A 13,388-nucleotide genomic window follows, 5' to 3' on the forward strand; every position below is an offset into this window, starting at 1 on the left:
AAGATTCCCAGGAGCATGACACCAACGATGCGTAAGTTACATTTTGTTTCGTGTTTGTTGCTTCTCCGCTGTGGGTCTTTACAATACCAGGCCTTCTTAGGCCTAATCCGGTTGTCAAAATATTATATTCGTCACTGTTCGTGCAGTCTGGTTAATTTGCTAACAGTTTTTACCTTCATTTACAGTGTTGTACCGACGATAGATATGGGAAACCTTCGAAGCGTATCGATCGCAGATGCAACGTCGACGCTTAATCTAGAGCTAACAATGAGCGTGGTACGAATGAGACTTCCCTTTATTGTGCTAGCGTCTTATATTTGTTGGAAACGCCAGATGGTTATTATGTTTCTCTAACAACATTTTTGGTGCAGAGCCCTAATGGTGGTCTGGGAGAAAACCTAACTGAAGATCTGAAGCCCCAACATGATGGTCTACTGTTGCTCGCAGTGAAGCTGCTGGAGGTATGTGAGCCAATTGATTTTTTCAGGAAACATTAATCAGACTATCAACCAAGAGAGATTAATGAAATGTGTCTGGGTTTGGAACAAAGGCAGTACCTTTCTTAAGCAATGTTTCACATGCCTTGTGTTACTGTACATGTGGTGATCCTTTTATCGTCCAGATTCTTTTATCTCTGTTGTTTGACCGTAGTGTAAAATTTTTTCCACGTCACGATGTCTTACGAATCCAACCTTTGACACGTTCTAATATGATGGTTAGCTTCATTAGTGGTTTTCGTATGTGATATTGTTTGTTGTTTGTTTTTTTGTGGTGTGTTAACTGAGTACGCAGAAGATCGATGCTAGGACAGTTGCTTTGGAGGATCGCATGTCGGCACTGGAGCGACCTATGTACCACACAGGGAAGTCCATTACTGAGATCCAGTCACTATTAACCACTAAACGGGGGAGTCCAACTGCAGCAGCCACTATACCATCCACAGCATCCACAGCTGCCGTGACAATGCCAACTGATGGTTACCTCGGTGCTGAAACCAACACAATGGGGCATAGGCAAAGTATAGTAGCAGTTAATAACGATATTGGGACGCCAGGACAAACACTGAAAATATTGGAGAAAGGAAAGGCGCTGGCCATGTCGAATGTTATTTCCTCCCTAGACATAGTCGTGCCCAACTCTCCTGGATTTGACGACGACCTCATCATAGACGAGGCACGTTCAACTCCTCACCCTAGCAAGGCCGTGAACAGTTCAGCCCATCCAAAAAGAACACTTGCGTAGTACTGGTGCTCTGGTGTGCCTAAAAGGACCACCAACTCTGGGAGCATTACAGATGACTCAGTTGACGGAGTGTGTGAAAAAGTTAGTAACAGCCTTCATAGCTTGACTAACACCCTTCGTTTGTCTTATAAATAAATGACAAATAAATGACACCTCTGCTGTGCAGATTTACAGGGACCTACCCAGCATGTCTAAGCTTGAGTGCACAACAAAAGTATGTGAGATGTTCTCTCTGCCAGAAACATGCGGCATTCCACTGAAAATTCCAAAGTTGGAGCCAATCGATTCTAAGCATATCATCGGGGAAGAACAGCCGGACTGTACGAAGCTCGCAATCACTCAGCAGAATAGCCTCACGAATGTTATTGTATCTTCGATGGGGGGTGGGAGTGCATTCAAACCGTATGGAATGGTTAACGTAATGGAGTCTCCTGTGCTATTAATTCCACTGGCAAGACTCCCAACCATTGAATGCATAATATATAACTCGTTACGCAATTAATTTCTTAGTACCATATGTCCGGTGAATAACTAACATTAAATTTATTTTTCTTAAGGGATTCCAAATGGTTTTTAGGCCGACCGTTCACATGGACCTGACACTTGAGGAATGCAAGATCGCCGCTTACATTTATGGAAAAAATGATCAATATTTGTAAGGATAAGTTGTTGTTATTAAAACGTTTACAATGTCCCTAATATTTATTCGTAGAGAAGGATGTAATGGATATGAATGTTGTTTGCCTAAATACCAGGGAAATCCTGTTCAAGTTCTCAACGTTGGAAGTTCCAAGAGCAGGATTCCACTCCTTATCGCCGGTTTATACGCCCAATGTTGACGTGAGTTTAAACCGAAGGTCCCGTTAATATTAGAAATATGATGTAGATGAGTACGCTGACACGTATGTTTTCCTTCGTGCACAGATTATGAACATAATCCTTATGAGTGCGTCCATGCGAGCCTGCTGCGTTCTGCCACCCCGTCTTTGGTACACACCTTCCGTGTTTGCCGATGACGTCCTAGCTATGAGGCCATTCAACGTCATAAGAAGAAAATACATGAACAGATGGATGCCGTCAACTAGTCATCTCGAACATGTTGTTAGCTTACCGTTGAACTCCACATTTGCACCTTTTTCATTTAAGTTATAACCTATCATTCATGTAACTGTGTTGACAGGTTTTCGTCCCGGTGTGCGAAGTAACATACACGTGGTACCTCATGGTGGTGGATGTTAAGCATGGGAGGGTGTACTGCCTAGATGTGACAAGAGCTCCGGAGCACAGGGATCGCAGGGAACGCGACATGCAAACCATTGTTAGTGTAACAGAATTTGAACAACATTTTACCGCACTGCAATAGTCTATAAGTTTTGCATGTCTGATTGTGGTTATCCTTCCGTGAGATGTGACTACTCTTCTTTTCTTGTATGCAGCTACTAATGCTAGGCCAGTTTTTCAAGCTGGAGACTAACATACTGAGCTTTACCCATGTTAGTGCTGATCCGACCACTTGGGGACCAATTAAGTATCCCGATGGAGTGCCAAGTTACCCTGAATGGTAATTCTTTATTCTTAACGTCTGTTCTGTCCAACCCAAAGCGATTTGTCATTGAAATGCCACGTTTCGAATTTGCAGCAACGATTCATGTCTGTGGATTTTGAACTGGATCCAAACAGAGGGGAAATTCAAAGTTTCCAACCTTCCTTGGCAGGTTCGTCATCCATTATCTAACCATGTTGTATATTTAATGAAGTAGTACATGCAATTTTACCGGTTATGTTGGTTACAAGCAGATGGACCGCCTGAAATTAAGGATGAAGACCGCAACAAAGATTGTCCTCTTGGAGTGTAACGAGGTGAGAGCAACAGTGGTCTCGAAGGCAGATGCAGCGTGGGGGAAGCTAATTCGAATGAGGGAATGAAAACCTTTCCAACTGTGGGCATACGACACAACTCTAGTGCATTTTGTTATAGATTAGCGTTTATTAAGTTGCCGGAAACTGTGATGTTAGTAGAAATCGTATTAGTTGTTTCGTTATATGCTATTTGGTATTGTGTGGTATATGTATGTGTGCTTATATATGTGTATGATGGCTACTTTTGTGTGTGGATACTAGTGGTCCTGTCGACAGACTAGAGCACAATATCCACACCCCCCAAGTAACGCCAACTGTCATTGAAAGGAAATGGGGTATATGGCCAAGTCGTATTTTGTACCCAGGTTGTGTCAATTTCGTTGCCCTTCCTGCCATATATGGCTGACTGCTTTTGCTAGGAAAACTATGTCAACCATATGAAATTTATTAATGAATGAAGTTCTAGCTAGTTTAAAAGTTATAGCAGGAGTTGTGCCCGTTGTCCGTTTGTTACATGGTGATTGAAGAAGAAAAGGGATAAAAAATAACATTCACTTGATTCTGGTCATGATAATTGACCTAAGGTATTCGAATGATATCTAAGTGTTGCTATATCCACTGTGCAGCAATATTATGGTATGGTATCAAATGAAAATTATAAAAAAAGTTCGGAAATGAAATTTAGTTGTAATTATAAATTGTAAAGTGGTTCGTTATTTCATAAGAATTTGTTTAATGTGTTAGAACAAAAAACTTGCGTCTCGAAAGTTATAAAATTTCCACTCGTTCATTTTTGGAATACGCCAAACTTAGGACTATTCTTTATATCAATAATATCTAGGAAACAATATAGATTCCTTAACTATAAATAACGATAGCTTATTCTCTTTAACAAAATAATCAATTAAATTCAACCTTTTTTTTTCAAACTATAAACACTTATGTAATGTAACAACAATGAAGAATCCTAGCACAATACACAAGCTATTGACGGGGGCAATCATTTTTTTGAATATTACATATCTATATTTTTTTAACCAATTAAAATAATAATTAAGATTATATATTTTTTTCCCGGAAAGAACAAATTTGTAATATTATAATAAATTAATTCAATCAATAGTTTTAATCAATTGTTTTTTAATAGACGTATAAATACAGTTAATTAAAATTAAGAATCTGGATCTGTGTATTCGTGGACCAATGAAACACCGATCAAGAGGTTACAGGACAAATGACCCCATCTGAAACGTATGACCAGTTATGACCTTGGAGATATAAATATCAATCAACCCAAATGGGTGAGAGGGTTTAGGGTTGAACTTCATGCACGATTTATGTCACTTTCGCTGCATTGTGGGAAAATTTAACGGGTTACATTACCTAAATCAATAGCTTCATGCATCTCTTCTAAACGCAGAGCGTCAAAATCATTCGGTAACTGCACGTAAAATACAACAAATCGGCATAATCCCGTCCATAATGGAATTGATAATTCCAACGCACAAGGGATCTTCTGTTCTAACCAATAAAAGGAAGTTGGAGCAGAATCTAACATTGTACCCATCAAATAAGATAGAAGTTAGAGTTATCAGTTTTTGATTAACATTACCGCTACATGCAAACATAACACCTCAGTTAAAAATCGGTTTCAGGCTAACATGTTCTCCTTATCGTCATACTTTGAATAACAGCTCACAACTAAGTCGACTGTTGTCATGGGTCTGCAAGCGAAAATTGATCCCGTTTGTCGCTTCCGGCTTGAAATGCATTTTCAGCGTGACAATTATCCGGGACAACGACGGGTACCTGTTGCATTAACAAGAACGTCAAACAAGACACGTGTTAACACCAACATTATGCAATTATAACGGATCTCCTTGCACCATGATCATTGTAGTGGCAAAATCATGCTAATGCACACATTCATTACAATAACCAATTGGGAAAGATTCTGCCTTAATAAAATCTCCAGTACTGTGCTGTTACTTAAATTTCGTTACAACTACGACTGCTTCTTCCCCATCGTCAACACCATAGCATATACCGGCAATACAAGTAACATGTTAAGATACAGTTCAGTGGGTTTAAAAAAATTAAAACATTAACAATGGCATGCGTGCATTAATTACGAACTATATATTATTGACCCAGATGACTTATTTTATAAATTTTTACCAAAGAATAGTGAGCCACATAATAATGAAATAACTACTGCTACTACAAAATAGCATTAACTTTAGTTCAAAGATTTAAATGCCATTAATATTGAACCGCTGGATAGAGTTAGTTTTATTGGTCACGACGCATAGTAAATAGTCCATGCAGGAAAAACTTTCGTGCTAACCTTAGATCGCTTGCGTTTATTTCTTCCACCATGTGATTCATTGTTCCTCGTTGGCGCTTGCCCGGCTCCGTTGGGGCATCTAGTCCTCCGGTGTCCTAGCTTCCCGCATGTGCTGCACTTTCTTTTCGTTTTCGACGCAGAACCGCCTCCTTGGCTCATCCGACCCGTGCCTTTTGTTCTGACACGAATAGGGTCCTTCACCCCGCAATCATTTGCTGTTGTGATATCATCCGTTGATGGTCTTAACCCGTACTTTATTTCAAGGAACAGAGCATCGCTCAAAAGCTTCTTTGAGTAAAGTTTGAAGTCTTCATCACTCATGCAAGCAACGCGCCCTAAGCGCTTACACAGCTGGGAGAAAGCACCCAATCGTGTCCTATAGGTCACACTTGGGTTAGCAGTATGTTGCTGAACACATTGGTTATGGATCTCCAATTTGGCTGCCTTAGACCATCTTCGGAGGACAAGGCTTTTGGGGATTTCCACCAAGTCTAGACTTACACACACGGAAAGGATATGCACACAAGGAATGCCAAACGACTCCATACGCATGCAGGTGCAACTAAATCTGTTCGAGATATGGTCCCTATATACCTTCCAATTCATCCCAGGCCTCCGATACTTCTGGAGAGTATATGCATGAGGGTTCTCACTGTCATTAAGTTCGCATATTCTAACACGAACACACCGTTTCAGGCTATCCCGGAATCTGAGAAACATTTCGCGGGTGAACATACTCCATCCAGACTTTTCCAGCTCAACAAACTCCGTTTGTAGCACAGGTGTTCCGTACCATGAACGAAACTCTAGCTCGTCCTCGGTGTCACGAAGAAAGTCCACACACCTTTGAAAATTTCTGACAAATTCTAACACCCCGTACCTGCTCTCAACAAACCTCCCTAGTTTGGCATGTAGTGACTCGCACCTAGAGGTTGTCCGTACTCCAGCAAAAAATCTACCACGAATGTATGCGGTTGCCCAAGCGTGCTTTTTGGCGTACAACTCCTTAACCCACTCAACCTCCCTAACACCGCACTCATTGACCATTAATTCCCAATGCGCTTCGAACTCCTCGATTTCAATATCTGCCAGCATGCAGTGTCTAAACATTTGTGTGAATCTCGGGTCGCTTATGTTAGCAGTCGCGTTCCTCAACAGATGCCAGGCACACAACCGATGATGTGTGTGTGGAAAAACGGACTGGATTGCTATCCGCATGGCCGGGTCTCCATCCGTGATGACGGAATGCGGTGCCTTACCTTGCATGCATTCCAGAAACTGGCGAAGAACCCAAATATATGACTCCTGCGATTCGCATGAGACCATTGCTGTTCCGAATACGCATGTCTGGTTGTGGTGGTTTACTCCGGAAAAGACTACAACCGGTAGGTTGTACTTGTTACGGCCGTAAGTAGCGTCGAATGCTAGCACATCGCCGAATATCCCATAATCTTCCTGACAACGACCATCGCTCCAAAACAAGTTGCATAGCTGTTGCCCTGACCCCAACTTGTACCGCCAAAACATTTTCCCATCGATGCGTGCCAGACCATCCAAGTAACTAATAGCTGCAGTTACGTCTCCGCCTTGTAGACCTCTCTGTTTCTGTATCTCATTATACATATCTTGTTTTGTGAATGTTACCAGATTAAAACCCCCTAGTTGTGCTGCGAATGACTCATAAATCTTAGGTATGCTAATCCCAATCTCCCTCATGCTTGTTAGCTGAGCAACTTCTACCTCAGATATCTTCCTGTGTGACGCAGATAATCCAACAAGCTTCCCATACGCAAGTTCGTGGTTATGCTCCTCGACAAAACGCGACACATACCACCTCCCACTACCCTCTTTCCGCTTTATCCTCATCTCCGCCGTGCATCCGCATCGGGTTACAACCTTATGCTCCCTTTTGCGATCAACCTTTTCCAACCATTTCTTCTCTCGAAATCCCTGCCTATTACAAACGAACGTGTACCGCACTATCTCTCCGGCAGTGTTTCTAACCGTCTTGCCTCGCCTAGATGCAAAGCCCTTTAGTCGGCTGTAATTGTTATAGAAGCCGCTTGCCTCTTGAGGTGAAGAAAACTCCATTTCAAGAACATCTTCTGCTTGCAACCCATCCAAACCCAACAAAACGGGCAACATTGAAGCCCCCCTCCCCTCCCAATCGGATAACTCAGCATCTTCCTCCACTCTTGTATCATACATTGTGTCCTGAAAGAATAACACAAACATTTCGCTACCAGCTGGCATTATGTGGAATGCGTTCTGTTTAAATATTGCATATCGATGCATATTAAAACTAGATAACATCAAAGCCTTGCATTTTCAATTAGTCTCAATGTATACTTTGCAGATGCAATGTTCATACGCGCAAATATGGTTATTGATTCAAACCTGATAACTTGAACTGAAAAACTCCTTTCACGATTATTAATTTCATTTAATAAACATTAACATGTTATAATTTAACATACAGTTTACCCAATCATCATAATGGTTGGCTACTACAACATGTCCATGCCAATCTATTTAATAAAGGATTTGCTTCTCCAGGCTCATTATCACAGATGCAAGTGGTGCATATTTCTTTAAAATGGGAAACTACAAAAACGAAAACTTAACAAAAACTACCACCGCGGCTAACTTAACAACAAAACACAAATCTAGCATTTCTTCTACGCATCACACTCGTCACATCATAGTCAGCACATAGAATACAACTTCTCACTACATAAGCCTCACACCTGCTAAGAATGCAACCAACTCCATGAACAATACCACCGAAATGGTGTAACAGACCATCCCCATCCAATTCGATCCCACTAACACACTATAAATACAGATTCGGGCGTATACCCGTCGTACCTGTGGATTCGACACACCAGCCTTGCCCTCCATCCAGTTGTCCGCAAGAGGCTCATTCCACATACACGAATCCTTGCAAAACTTGCTACTTGATGCCATTGTTACCTGAAAGACAAACCTGTCAAACTAAAACAAACAATAAACTAGGGATTGCACAAACTTCTTTGCCACAGTTACTATAATCAACTTGCCCGCCTCAAAACTGTCTCACCCGACCAATGAAAAAAATATGCCACTTACATAGATCAAAAACCTTTAATTTACCACCTCATCTACTATCCAACATGCTTCCAACATCCTCACAGCCTCCACTTGCCTACTACATACACAAACTTCCAAAAATACGACATGCATTACACCTACGACACAAACAAGCAAACACATTCGCCATTACATCCTAATTGCTACCAATATACGGACAAAGCAATTTGTAACAAAATAAATACCCAAGGCTTTTTCAGAAAAAAACAAATACAGTACTAAAAAATTCATTTTTTCACAGACAGGTTCAACTTTCAACGACAATGTCACGATCGAGAAATTAAATTGAAAACAGTACGAAAACTGGCAGAATGAGTCTCACCCGTCGACGGACTTACACACGGCGATGGGACCACCGCGTCGACGAAAAAAATTGCGCGATGTCGACCTTGTGTTATTAACACGAGCCGCGATCTCTCGTGCCAACTCCTGCGATCGGGCGGGTGAGATTAACAAGGCCTCCGCCGCGATGACCGTTTACTTCGATTCCAACCTCCGCCGTTATCAGGGATCCAGAAGTTGAAGGCCGCCGTCACTTTAAGTGCATACACAAACAACACAAACGATGAGCGATGAGGACGCCATCCAAGCATCGACGGCTGGGTGCTCACCTTCACGTTAGGTCACCGGGGGTTTACAAAACGCCACCTTTTCATTTCTCATCTAGCAACTCTTTTCCTTCCACTAAACCTCCCTCCATGGACCATTTTCATCACGGGCTTCAGTTTCTTTTCCTAACTGCATCACTATAACCATCAATATTCCAACAATGCAACAATGACAAAAAGGCCCATAACAAAAAAGTCTTCCAAAATTTAATACAAGCCCAAATTCAGTCAATTATGTTCTTACGGGCCCAAAGGATACAACTTTTCATCCAACTGGCTCAGCTGCAACTTGGCTTCTATAATGCTGTAAGCTGATCATGGATCACTACCCCTATGTGCAATTTTACTTTTTTGCAGGGACATTCACGATATTCCACACCATGCTACAAGACAAAATCAACACCTGTAACCTAACCGTACATGGACCATGAAAGTTCCAGAAAAGTGGTCTGGACCACTTGAAAACTTTCCCAAATATTATATATAATTATCAGATACACAATTACACCTAATTTCAATCTAGTTGCATTGGTTTTAGGGCTTAGCGTTACCTTCACATCTTGGTATCTAAACCAAACCGTTCCAATTCAGTCAAAGCGGTTGACAACCCAACCTGCAATGGATAGAATCGCATTTGTGTGCCAGACTAATCTTCTATCCAACTTGCACTTTAATATGTAATGTGCATGTTTATATGTGACCCATATATATCTGTTTTAATTTGTTATCTCTTACATATGACGAGGGAATGAAGATTTAAGCCTAAGTTTATTTTTTTTGTACAAATACTTAGTGTCATTAAGTTAGTAATACATAAATGATATTTAATATTATGAAACATGGAAGAATTAAATGTTGTGCTTTTAGTCAAAATAATTTTGTTTTTTATAGATTAGATCGAGTAGAGTTAGTTCAAGTTGGAAAGTTTAAGGTGCACGTAGAGTTCTAATTGACAATTTTAAATCTACAAATAGGATTAACGTGAAGTATTGAAGTCTTTTGTTTTTGGCAAAGTCTTTGGTATAAATAGAGAGAAGACATGTACATGTATAGATTTGTGTTGGAAGAGTGTTGGCTAGACAAGTGTTCATTGAAGGCGACAAGTTCTATGGCGCATCAGATGGTACCTGTACTACTTGTGACAGTAGTTGTCAGTGTGAAGCACGTACAACTTTTGAAATTAAGGGAAGGTAATTACGTTAATTAGAATATGTGAGATTAGCTAGTAGGATGGGTTGTTTCATGGTAGAAGGGGCTGGACATGTTTTCTAGGCTTGTACACTTTAAAACAATTTAATATAAAAATATAAGATTTTGTAAGCTTTTTTAATTTATAGTTTTATTGTAAGATTTTGTGTATAACAATTTTTTGGAAATGACTATGTTAGTGGGTTCAGTTAGAAAATGGTTGACATTTAGATGGAAGATTTATTTTAGTGGGCTTAGTCACAAAATGATAGTTATAGATGGTGAAGGATTTTTTGGGGAGAAAATGCTTGTGCCAAGGGAGGAAGTTTGGATGGTAGAAGAAACAAACCTCAATGTCAGGAGTTAGAATGAGTTTTCAAACGGCTTGATAGGGCTTTGGAAAATGCAACTTGGAGAACTAGATTTGAGGAGGCTCGAGTTGATGTTCTTACGAAAACAAACTCTAGTCACCACCCCCTCTTAATTACCTTCAAACCACAAGCACGACAACGAAAAGAGAGACCATTCCGTTTTGAGGTAATGTGGAACCTCCGTTCAGAATTCAAAGGGTATGTGGAGAATACCTGGAAGAAACAAAAGCCGCTTGGTACTGCCTTAAGAAACCTTTCAAGGGAATTGAAGGAATGGAACAGAGATATTTTTGGTCATATTAGAAAGCAAAAACAGAATCTGCTCAATCAAATATGGGGAATCCAGAGGGCGCAAACTAGGGGCCACAACCCTTTTTTTGAGAGGTTGGAAAAAAAGCTCGCAGCAGAGCTTGAAAACATTTTGGAGAAGGAGGAGCTAATGTGGCTACAGAAGTCAAGAGAGAGATGGGTGGTTGAAAGTCACAATACGAAGTACTACCATACCAACACCATTCTAAGAAAGAGAAAGAACAAAATCTTAAAGTTGCATACCGAGAATGGGGAGTGGATGGAAGAAGAGGAGACCATTGCCCAACATGATATTAACTTCTTTAAGGTGCTGTATAAGGAAGAGAAAAATAATAATCCAGCTCAGTTAGCTATCATTAAGTACCTCCCCTCCCCACTAGATGAAGAGATTAGGAGGGATATGGATGCACTTCCAACCCTAGAAGAAATTAAAGGAGCTTTTTTTAAATTGGTTCTCTTAAAGCGCCGGGGAAGGATGGCTTCCCGGCGAGTTTTTATTAAAATAATTGGAACTGTATTAAATCTAATGTTCTCTCTATGGTGGATGTTTGTTGAAAAGATCTGGCCTACATTAGGGAAATGAATAACACGTTAATTACACTCATCCCAAGGACCCCTACACTAGAGTTCATAACCCTGTTCAAACCCATTTTCCTCTGTAACGTCAGTTATAAAGGGCTATCTAAAATAATAATTGACAGCATTAAACCTAGGCTGGCAAGCAAAATTGTTTTCCAGCAATTAAATTTCATTCCAGGTCGAAATATTCATGATAATATATTGATAGCCAAAGAGATAACTCATATAATGAAAAGAATGAGAGGTAAAAAAGCTTCATGGCGGTCAAATTCGACTTTGAGAAAGCCTATGATAGAGTGAGGTGGTCTTTTCTTAACCAATGTTTGGAGGAGTTCAGAGTGACAAGCAAGCTAAGAGAGATTATCATGACATGTGTGTCGTCTGTTTCATACAATTTTTTGTGGAACGGAGAAAAAACAGAATTTTTTAGCCCCACAAGGAGTTTGAGGCAAGACGACCTTCTATCACCTTATCTTTTTGTAATTATGATGTATAAATTATCCCAGATGATAGAAGAGTATGTGGAATCTAATCGCTGGAAGCCAATCACATTTGGAAGAAGGGGACCGACAATCTCCCACCTTCTCTTTGTGGATGATCTCTTCGTATTTGCGGAAGCAACTGTGGGGCAAATTGTTGTTATTACAGATATGATGAAGGAATTTTGTGAGGCATCGGGGGTTAAAAGTCAATGTTTCAAAAACAACCAAAATATTCTCAAATAATGTGAAGGAAGAGGAGAGAGAGACCATAAAGAAAATCTGTTAGTTCCAACAAAATCAAAGCTTGGGCAAGTATCTTGGAGCAATGATTACAAATCAACGAAGAGGAAAGGAAAAGTTTAAACATGTACCACAGCGAGTGCATAACAAGTTAAAGGAATGGAAAAGACAGTGTCTATCTTTAGCGGGGAGAGTAACACTTGCAAAGGCGGTGCTGAAACCTTTAGCATACTATGACATGCAACACACCAGGCTCCCAAAAGAAATTTGAAGGGAGATAGAGAAAGGTATTCGATGTTTCGTTTGGGGGGATAACCAAAATCAAAAAGAAGTTCTTCACATTGGATGGGAGACGCTGTGCCAACCAAAATAACAAGGAGGGATAGGTTTTCGCAAGCTACATAAGATGAATGAAGCCTTTATTATGAAAATTCTATGGAGACTGTTCACAGAACAGGGAACTCTATGGACGCAAGTGGTTACTCACGATAAGTAGGGAGTGTTGGATGGGCTGGAGAATATAAATAGCAGTAATAAAAGCTCTCCCTTTTGGAGGGAACTGCAAAGAGCCTGAGCTAGGATGAAGCAGCATTGTAAATGGATCGTAGGTGACGAAAAAACAATTTGATTTTGGGATGACATTTGGCTATCAGGAGAGAAACCTCTTAAAGGAAATATTTTACAAGACATACCAAGAGAGTGGGATCAGTACACAATTGGAGACTTTGTAAACATAGATAATCAATGGTAGCTCAATATATTAGAACCTTTTCTCCCACAAAATCTAATAGAAAAAATAAGGACAAAGATGCCATAGTCCCATAAAGAAAAAGACACTATAAGGTGGAAATTTACTACAAATGGAGTTTTTCTATTGCAACTGCATACAAGAGTCTAACCAGCCATCAAGGTGAAAACAACAAAATTTAAAAAGCAATATGGAAATGGAAAGGCCCAGAAAAAGTGCATACCTTTTTGTGGCTCATGAATAATGGAAGGTTGATGACAGCAGATAAAAAAGCCAGAATGATGG

At 40.3% G+C, this 13,388-nt stretch overlaps 1 protein-coding gene across 1 annotated transcript; it reads right to left on the reverse strand.

Annotated features, from left to right (window-relative positions):
• Positions 4,819–9,171, reverse strand: LOC107611760 (protein FAR1-RELATED SEQUENCE 5-like). Its single transcript, XM_016313657.1, has 5 exons — positions 9,060–9,171; positions 8,582–8,676; positions 8,318–8,422; positions 5,450–7,717; positions 4,819–4,911 (listed from the first exon to the last, which is right to left on the reverse strand). Exons 1-5 carry the CDS (start codon positions 9,169–9,171, stop codon positions 4,819–4,821), a joined length of 2,673 nt encoding a protein of 890 aa, XP_016169143.1.

The sequence above is a fragment of the Arachis ipaensis genome, chromosome B01 (genome assembly GCF_000816755.2).
Source record: "Arachis ipaensis cultivar K30076 chromosome B01, Araip1.1, whole genome shotgun sequence".
Taxonomy (NCBI): Eukaryota; Viridiplantae; Streptophyta; class Magnoliopsida; order Fabales; family Fabaceae; genus Arachis; species Arachis ipaensis.

Coding starts and splice junctions, on each gene's coding strand:
- LOC107611760 (XM_016313657.1), bottom strand. CDS start 9,171: ATGCTTGGATGGCGTCCTCATCGCTCATCGTTTGTGTTGTTTGTGTAT. Junction 8,423..8,581: donor GTTGGATAGTAGATGAGGTG/GTAAATTAAAGG, acceptor TTTGTCTTTCAG/GTAACAATGGCATCAAGTAG. Junction 4,912..5,449: donor ATAAACGCAAGCGATCTAAG/GTTAGCACGAAA, acceptor TTAATGCAACAG/GTACCCGTCGTTGTCCCGGA.